The sequence below is a fragment of the Colobus angolensis genome, unplaced genomic scaffold, assembly GCF_000951035.1.
Source record: "Colobus angolensis palliatus isolate OR3802 unplaced genomic scaffold, Cang.pa_1.0 Scaffold96, whole genome shotgun sequence".
In the NCBI taxonomy this organism is placed as follows: domain Eukaryota; kingdom Metazoa; phylum Chordata; class Mammalia; order Primates; family Cercopithecidae; genus Colobus; species Colobus angolensis.
This window is the reverse complement of record NW_012123598.1, coordinates 2,789,904-2,799,576: the sequence shown is the minus strand read 5'-3', so window position 1 is coordinate 2,799,576 and position 9,673 is coordinate 2,789,904. Positions and strand designations below refer to the sequence as shown.

At 49.8% G+C, this 9,673-nt stretch overlaps 1 protein-coding gene across 2 annotated transcripts in view; it reads left to right on the top strand.

The window, feature by feature from the left end:
* NLRP2 (NLR family, pyrin domain containing 2) overlaps window positions 1-9,673 on the top strand; it is a 31,194-nt gene that overhangs the window by 16,042 nt on the left and 5,479 nt on the right. Inside the window, exons 4-7 of one of the 2 annotated variants that reach the window (XM_011932490.1) lie at window positions 1,369-1,437; window positions 1,917-3,474; window positions 5,059-5,229; window positions 6,112-6,276. In XM_011932490.1, the coding sequence (XP_011787880.1) occupies window positions 1,369-1,437; window positions 1,917-3,474; window positions 5,059-5,229; window positions 6,112-6,276 (1,963 nt within the window). The remainder of the gene's footprint in view (window positions 1-1,368; window positions 1,438-1,916; window positions 3,475-5,058; window positions 5,230-6,111; window positions 6,277-9,673) is intronic. The other variant, XM_011932489.1, reaches the window with a different exon arrangement.

The following is a 9,673-nucleotide window of genomic DNA, read 5'->3' as shown; positions in this document are numbered from 1 at the left end:
GTCTCGGCCTCCCAAAGTGCTGGGATTACAGGCTTGAGCCACCGCGCCCGGCCGATAGAGCAAGTATTTCTTGTTACAGCTCTGTAGAATAGAGGTGAGTGACTTGGTTGAAGGAATTGTTTGCCCTGTTCATCTCTCTAGACGTGGCCAATGTCATTCCCAGCACACAATCTTGACAAAGAATTCCAGTGTGACTGGGGGCGCTGTGGAGCCTGCTCTCTGTCATGCTTCAGCAGGAAATGTGGGTGAACAGTGCTTGGTGGCACGGCGGTTAAAGAAATTTATCAAGACAATCGTAAAGATTGGCAAGTAAAGAAAGGCAGGTTTATTGGAGAAAGTAGGAGAAGACATTGGCAGACCACAGCGGGCAGGCTGTCACGAGAGAAGCTCACTGCCAGGAGACCACAGCTTCCTGCAGATTTTATAGAACAGGGCTTGGGCTGATTGATAACGTCAGGTCCACAGGCGGTTTAACTTGCCGTCTTCTTTCAGCAGACGTGTTTGATAAACTGAGGCGTTTCATGGCAAGCAGGGAGTTTGTGAGCAGCTCTGTGGTCAGGAAGGCTAAACATCTTGGACCGTATCTCCTGGACCATAAAAGCAGACCTGGCCCGGCGCAGTGGTTCACGCCTGTAATCCCAGCACTTTGGGAGGCTGAGGTGGGTGGATCACCTGAGGTCAGTAGTTCTAGACCGGCCTGGCCAACATGATGAAACCCCGTCTCTACTAAAAATACAAAAATTAGCCAGACGCGGTGGCGCATGTCTGTAATTCCAGCTACTCGGGAAGCTGAGGCAGGAGAATCATTTGAACCCGGGAGGTGGAGGTTGCAGTGAGCCAAGATTGTGCCACTGCACTCCAGCCTGGGCGACAGTGAGACTGTGTCCAAAAAAAAAAAAAAGAAACCTATAGCTGACCTGTTTCCTCTTGTTTCTACGCTCTAAACCATGGAAGAAAGCTTGTTTTATTGATGGAGTATTGCTCTGTTGCCCAGGCTGGAGTGCTGGATCTCTTACTGCAACGTCCACCTCCCAGGTTCAAGCAATTCTCGCGCCTCTCAGCCTCCCAAGTAGCTGTGCACCACTACGCCTGGCTAATTTTTGCATTTTTAGTAAAGACGGGGTTTCTCTGTGTTGGCCAGGCTGGTCTCGAACTCCTGAGCTGAAGTGATCCGCCCACCTCATCTTCCCAAAGTGCTGGGATTAGAGACATGAGCCATCACACCTGGCCAGAAAACATATTTGTAGCTCATTTGCTTTATCTGTTTCTCCAGCTGGTCCTGTCAGCTTGACTCCTTTTCCCTCATTGGGACTCCACAGGAAATACACTTGATTTCGTGTCAAGTTCACATGAGTTTGTATTTTGTAGAGTGTACAGAAACAGAGGAAGATGTCCCCGTCCTGACTGAAGTCTTCAAAGTCAAAGGAGAAAAGTCAGGTCTGTACCATATCTTCCTGCAGTGAGGTTGGGATCAGGTTTCTCTTTATAAACTTGAAGTCCTCTTAACTTTCCTATGTAACACAAAGCATTTATTTATTTATATATGTATATATGTATGTATTGAGACACAGTTTTACTCTTGTTGCCCAGGCTGGAGTGCCATGGCATGATCTCTGCTCACTGCAACCTCCGTCTCCCAGGTTCAAGCAATTCTGCCTCAGCCTCCCGAGTAGCTGGGATTACAGGCATGCTCTACCACACCCAGCTAATTTATTTTTAGTAGAGACGAGGTTTCTTCATGTTGGTCAGGCTGGTCTTGAACTCCCAACCTCAGGTGATCTGCCTGCCTCGACCTCCCAAAGGGCTGGGATTACAAGCGTGAGCCACTGCGCCCGGCCAACACAAGGCATTTTGTTGTTCTGGTTTTCCCTATAGATAACTGATTACATCCTCTCTCCCTTCCCTCCTCACCAAAGATAACGAGAATAGGTACAGGCTTATATTGAAGACGAAGTTCCGGGAGATGTGGCAGAGCTGGCCTGGAGACAGCAAAGAAGTCCGTGTTATGGCTGAAAGATACAGGATGCTGATCCCATTCAGCAACCCCAGGATGCTTCCGGGGCCCTTCTCACACACGGTGGTGCTGCACAGTCCTGCAGGCCTTGGGAAAACCACGCTGGCCAATAAACTAATGCTGGACTGGACAGAGGACAACCTCATCCAGAAATTCAAATATGCATTCTACCTCAGCTGCAGGGAGCTCAGCCGCCTGGGCCCGTGCAGTTTTGCAGAGATGGTCTTCAGGGACTGGCCTGAATGGCAGGAGGACATTCCACACATCCTAGCCCAAGCACAGAGAATCTTGTTCGTGATTGACGGTTTTGATGAGCTGGGAGCCCCACCTGGGGCGCTGATCCAGGACCTCTGCGGGGACTGGGAGCAGCAGAAGCCGGTGCCGGTCCTCCTGGGGAGTTTGCTGAAGAGGAAGATGTTACCCAAGGCTGCCCTGCTAGTCACGACGCGGCCCAGGGCCCTGAGGGACCTCCGGTTCCTGGCAGAGCAACCAATCTACATAAGGGTAGAGGGGTTCCTGGAGGAGGACAGGAGGGCCTATTTCCTGAGACGCTTTGGAGACGAGGACCAAGCCATGCGTGCCTTTGAGCTGATGAGGAGCAACGCGGCCCTCTTCCAGCTGGGCTCGGCGCCCGCGGTGTGCTGGATCGTGTGCACGACTCTGAAGCTGCAGATGGAGAAGGGGGAGGACCCGGCCCCCACCTGCCTCACCAGCACGGGGCTGTTCCTGCGCTTCCTCTGCAGCCAGTTCCCGCAGGGTGCACAGCTCCGGGGCGCTCTGCGGGCGCTGAGCCTCCTGGCCGCGCAGGGTTTGTGGGCGCAGATGTCCGTGTTCCACGGAGAGGACCTGGAAAGGCTTGGGGTGCAGGAGTCTGACCTCCGCCCGTTCCTGGACAGAGACATCCTCTGCCAGGACAGAGCCTCCAAAGGCTGCTACTCCTTCATCCACCTCAGCTTCCAGCAGTTTCTCACTGCGCTGTTCTATGCCCTGGAGAAGGAGGAGGAGGACAGGGACGGCCATGCCTGGGACATTGGGGACGTGCAGAAGATGCTTACCAGAGAAGAAAGACTCAAGAACCCTGACCTGATCCAGGCAGGACGCTTCTTCTTCGGCCTGGCTAATGAGAAGAGAGCCAAGGAGTTGGAGGCCACCTTTGGCTGCCAGATGTCACCGGAGATCAAACAGGAATTGCTGCGATGCGACGTAAGTCGTAAGAATGGCACGGTGGCAGACCTGAAGGAGCTCCTCTGCTGTCTGTACGAGTCTCAGGAGGATGAGCTGGTGAAGGAGGTGATGGCTCAGTTCAAAGAAATATCCCTGCACTTAAATGCAGTAGACATTGCGTCGTCCTCATTCTGCGTCAAGCACTGTCGAAACTTGCAGAAAATGGCACTGCAGGTGATAAAGGAGACGCTCCCGGAGAATGTCGCTGCGTCTGAATCCAACGCTGAGCCTGAGAGGTAGGAACTGTTCACTCCACTGGTCGTTCCGTCTTTAGCCTCATCCCATGAGCCCTTAGGAAGAGGCCAGAGCCTCCTATGCACTGTGGCTTAGGGTTAGGAATTCCCTCTTTTTGGACTCTTTTTTTTTCTAATTTGAGACGGAGTCTTGCTCTGTCACCCAGGCTGGAGCGCACTGGCACGATCTTGGCTCACTGCAACCTCTGCCTCCTGGGTTCACGCAATTCTCCTGCCTCAGCCTCCTGAGTAGCTGGGACTACAGGTACCTGTCACCATGCCCGGCTAGTTTTTGTATTTTTAGTAGAGAGAATCTCGCCATGTTGGCCAGTCTGGTCTTGAACTCCTCCTGACCTCAGGTGATCCACCTGCCTCAGCCTCCCAAAGTGGGATTACAGGCATGATTCACCGTGCCCGGCCCAAATAGATATTTTTTTTTTTTTTTTTGAGGCGGAGTCTTGCTCTGTCGCCCGGACTGGAGTGCAGTGGCCGGATCTCAGCTCACTGCAAGCTCCGCCTCCCGGGTTTACGCCATTCTCCTGCCTCAGCCTCCCGAGTAGCTGAGACTACAGGCGCCCGCCACCTCGCCCAGCTAGTTTTTGTATTTTTAGTAGAGACGGAGTTTCACCATGTTAGCCAGGATGGTCTCCATCTCCTGACCTCGTGATCCGCCCGTCTCGGCCTCCCAAAGTGCTGGGATTACAGGCTTGAGCCACCGCGCCCGGCCCAAATAGATATTTTTTAAGACAGGGTCTTGCTCTGTTGCTCAGGTTGGAGTACAATGGTGCAATCATAGCTGACTACAGCTTCAAACTTCTGGGCTCAAGTGATGCTCCTGAGTACCTGGGATGACAGGTATTAGGGGTGCACCATCGTGCTCAGCTAACTTAAGTGACTTTTTTTTTTTTTTTGAAAGATGATCTCACTATGTTGCCCAGGCTGGTCTTGAACTCTCAAAGCACTGGGATCACAGGCATGAGGTACCATACACCCTGCCTAAATATTTCTTATTGACATGTATATTCACAATCTTTTTCTTTTTTTTTTGAGACAGCGTTTCACTCTTTTGCCCAGGTTGGAGTGAAATGGCTCGATCTCAGCTCACTGCAACCTCCACCCCACTAGGTTCAATGATTCTCCTGCCTCAGCCTCATGAGTAGCTGGGATTACCTCCACCCACACCACGCCCGGCTAATTTTTGTACTTTTAGTAGAGACAAGGTTTCACCATGTTGGCCAGGCTGGTCTCGAACTCCTGACCTCAGGTGATCCAACTGCCTCAGCCTCACAAAGCACTAGGATTACAGGCGTGAGCCACCGTGCCTGGCCTGTATTCTTTTATCAATGATGTGCTTAGCATTTTAACTTATTTTTACCCTCTGTTGGATTTTTGTGTAAGAATAGGTTCTTTCTCCTGTGATGCTTCTTGGGTGTTGAGTTGTCTGATGGTGGTGCCAAATGATTAAATGGTCCAGCTTTCAGTTATACTCATTTATACTTATTTGTTAGGGGTATATGCCCAGAGAAACCCTAAATACTTCAGCCATGATGAACCTACATTGATGCAACCACCTTCTCTTCCTTGTAGATCCCAGGATGATCAGGACATGCTCCCTTTCTGGACAGACCTTTGTTCCATATTTGGCTCAAATAAGGATCTGATGGGTCTAGAAATCAATAATAGCTTTCTGAGTGCCTCCCTAGTAAAGATCCTGTGTGAACAGATAGCCTCTGACAACTGTCATCTCCAGAGAGTGGTGTAAGTAGACACTAATTCATGAACTAAAATCCTTAGGGTGTGAAAATGTTACAATTTTAATATTGGAACAATATTCAAATTCCTGTCACTCTTTTTTTTTTTTTTTTTGAGATGGAGTCTCGCTTGACGCCCAGGCTGGAGTGCGGTGGCGCGATCTCGGCTCACTGCAAGCTCTGCCTCCCGGACTCACTCCATTCTGGTTCAGCCTCCTGAGTAGCTGGGACTACAGGCATCCACCACCACGCCCGGCTAATTTTTTGTGTTTTTAGTAGAGATGGGGTTTCACCGTGTTAGCCAGGATGGTCTGCATCTCCCAACCTTGTGATCCACCTGCCTCGGCCTCCCAAAGTGCTGGGATTACAGGCGTGAGCTACCGCGCCCAGCCCATAGACTCTTAAGTGTTCAAGATACAGGGAATTGAGAGTCCTGTCCTTAAATTTGTCTAGTGGGATAATCATGTAAAGTAATTTTTAGGGGCCAGGCACGGTGGCTCACACCTGTAATTCCAACACTTTGGGAGGCCGAGGCAGACAGATCACTTGAGGTCAGGAGTTCTAGACCAGTCTAGCCAAGATGGCAAAACCCCGCCTTTACGAAAAATAAAAAATTATCCGGGCGTGGTGGCAGGCGCCTGTAATACCAGCTACTCCAGAGGCTGAGGTAAGAGTCGCTTGAGTCTGGGAGGTGGAGTTTGCATGCAGTTAGCTGAGACTGGGTGACAGAGTGAGACTCCATCTCAAAAAAAAAAAAAATAATCTATATAAAGATTTAAAATAAAAAAATTAAACATGGAAAAAATGGTCTAAATATATTGAGCCCCTAGTTTCTATTTAAGTACAACATAGGTATAGACACTCAAGATTTCACTTTTGTTTTCCCTAGGTTCAAAAACCTTTCCCCAGCTGATGCTCATCGGAACCTCTGCCTAGCTCTTCGAGGTCACAAGACTGTAACGCATTTGACCCTCCAAGGCAATGACCAGAAGGATATGCTTCCCGCATTGTGTGAGGTCTTGAGACACCCAGAGTGTAACCTGCGATATCTCGGGTATATCTCTTCATCATTAAAATCCTTTGTCATACAAACAGCTACCACAAGCTTATATGGCAATTTTGTGTCAATTAGAAAAAGTTTGTTATTCTGACTAGAAACAGTACTAAAGGCAGATGACCCAGGAGACAGCATGGGCTGAACTTGAGTTTCTACCTGCCTTGAGCAGTAAACAACCTGGACAACCATACATGAGGACCCTGAATCCAAGGAAACTCCCAGAATCTTTTTCTTTTTTTTTTTTAGATGAAGTCTTGCCCTGTTGCCCAGGCCAAAGTGCAGTGGCACAATCTTGACTCACTGCAACCTCTGCCTCTCGGGTGCAAGTAATTCTGCCTCAGTCTCCCAAGTAGCGGGGATTACAGGCACCTACCACGCCTGGCTAATTTTTGTGCTTTTAGTAGAGACTGTTTTGGCACATTTGCCAGGTTGGTCTTGAACTCATGACCCTCAGGTGACCTGCCCCTTCTCAGGCTCCCAAAGTGCTGGGATTATAGGCATGAGCCACCGTGCCAGAATCCTTATATGCTTATGTTCCTTTTTTTTTTTTTTTTGGAGATGGAGTCTTGCTCTGTTGCCCAGGCTGGGGTGCAATGGTATGATCTCAGCTCACTGCAACCTCTACCTCCCGGGTTCAAGTGATTCTCCTGCCTCAGCCTCCTGAGTAGCTGGGATTATAAGCACGCACCACCATACCTGGTTAATTTTTGTATTCTTAGTAGAAATGGGGTTTTATCACATTGGCCAGGCTGGTCTCGAACTCATGACCTCAGGTGATCCATCCTCCTCAGCCTCCCAAAGAGGGGCGTGAGCCACCGTGCCCGGCCCAGAATCTTGAGCTTCTGTCAGAGATCATTCACCATGGTTCATGCTTCTCCTGTATGAGGATTCAGAATACCAGCTATTGACATTTTTCGAGCAAGACCCCTTCAGGAACATGGAGTTGCCCCTTTTCTGTTAGTCTTCTGGTCCGAGAGCTCTCCCCTTGGGAAGCTCTCCACGTGGCTGCTCAGGTGATGAGAACCATCATGTGTCATGGGGTTCCACGGAGCCTCACTTGGCCACACTGGCATAGTAGGTGGTCACTGGCCTCAAATTGTTCCCCTGGGCCAGGCCCAGTAGCTCACGCCTGTGATGCCAGCACTTTGGGAGGCTGAGGCAGTGACCCACTTGAAGTCAGGAGTTCGAAACCAACCTCGTGAACATGGTGAAACCCTGGGTCTCTACTAATAATACAACTAATAATACAAAAATTAGTGGGGTGTGTGGGCACACGCCTGTAGTCCCAGTTACTCAGGAGGCGGAGGTTGCAGTGAGCTGAGATGACACCACTGCACTCCAGCCTGGTCAACAGTGTGAGACTATCTCAAAAAAATAATAATAATAATAATAATCCCAGCACTTTAGGAGGCCGAGGAGGGTGGATCACGAGGTCAGGAGTTCAAGACCAGTCTGGGCAACATGGTGAAACCCCGTCTCTACTAAAAATACAAAAATATTAGCCGGGCATGGTGGCAGGCGCCTGTAATCCCAGCTACTCGTGGAGGCTGAGGCAGGAGAATTGCTTGAACCCAGGAGGCAGAGGTTGCAGTGAGCCAAGATCACGCCACTGCACTCCAGCCTGGGCAACAGAGCAAAACTCCATCTCGAGGGTAAAAAAAAAAAAAAAAAAAAAAATTATTGCTCTGGCTCTACTGATAACCATCCTAGGCTGCTTAATGGGATCTTCTTGTCAGTTGAATGCGATACTGTACATCTCACAGGTATTTGAAGGTTGAAATGAAACCAGATCCAAGCCCACGTATTCAATAGTGGCTGCCGTCGTTACTAACCACTACAATTACCCTCTGTTACATGAGAATAATGGGGTACAGGGTGAGGGGGAACAGCGGGTAAATTAAAGATGTGGGTCACTAATCTTTCTTTTTTTCCTTCGAGATAGTCTTGCTCTGTCTCCCAGTCCCGAGTGCAGTACCACAATCTTGGTTCACTGCAACCTTGGCCTCCCAGGTTCAAGTGATTCTCCTGCCTCAACTTCCTGAGTAGCTGGGATTACAGGCACCCCAGCTGTATTTTTGTATTTCTAGTAGAGACAGGGTTACGCCATGCTGGTGGCCAGGGTGGTCTCAAACTCCTGACCTCGGGAATTCACCACGCCCAGCTAATTTTTTGTGTCTTTAGTAGAGACGGGGTTTCACCATGTTGGCCAGGCTGGTCTCAAACTCCTGACCTCAAGTGATCCACCTGCCTTCCAAAATGCTGGGATTACAGCCATGTGCCACCCCTCCCAGCTAATTCTTGTAGTTTTAGGAGAAATGGGGTTTCATCATGTTGTCCTGGCTGGTATTAAACTCCTGGCCTCATGATCTACCTGCCTTGGCCTGGGATCTACCTGCCAAAGTGCTGGGATTACAGGCATGAGCCACCATGCCCAGCCACTCATTTCTTACGAATTTATTCTAACACATTTTCTGGATGAACACAGAGCACCTTGAAACGTAAGTTAGTGGGCTGGGCATGGTGGCTTATACCTGTAATCCCAGTACTTTGGGAGGCCTAGGCTGGTGTATCGCTTGAAGTCAGGAATTTTTGTTTTGAGATGGAATCTTGCTCTGTCGCCCAGGCTGGAGTGCAGTGGAGTGATCTTGGCTCACTGCAACCTCCACCTCCTGGGTTCAATTCTCTTGCCTCAGCCTCCTGAGTAGCTGGGACTACAGGTGTGCGCCACCACGCCCAGCTAATTTTCGTATGTTTAGTAGAGCTGGGGTTTCTCGAACTTCTGACCTCGTGATCTGCCTGCCTCGGTCTCCCAAAGTGTTGGGATTACAGGTGTGAGCCATGGCCCCGGCCAAAGTTAGGAGTTTGAGACCAGCCTGGCCAACATGGTGAAAAACCCATCTCTACTAAAAATACAAAAATTAGCCAGGCAAGATGGCACATGCCTGTAATCCCAGCTACTCAGGAGGCTGAGGCAGGAGAATTGCTTGAATCCAGGAGGCGGAGGTTGCTGTGAGCCGAGATTGTGCCACTACACTCCAGCCTGGGTGACACAGAATAATTCCCTTTTAAAAAAAAACCAAACAATGAAACATAGGTTAGTGGACTCTGCATCCAGCATTTGAGTCAGGCTGACTGAGGTTCATGTATTTCCAGCTGATTCCTGGACAATGCTGATGCCACTGGTCTGGGGACCACCCTTTGACAACCACTGCTCCAGATAAGTCAGGGTGTAACATAACCAGTGAGATATAAATCAAAGACGATTTCGTGGTTAGATTCTCAAGAATGACTTACTCTGCTGGGCGTGCTGGCTCACGCCTGTAATCCCAGCACTTTGGGAGGCCAAGGCAGGTGGCTCACCTGAGGTCAGGAGTTCGAGACCAGCCTGACCAAC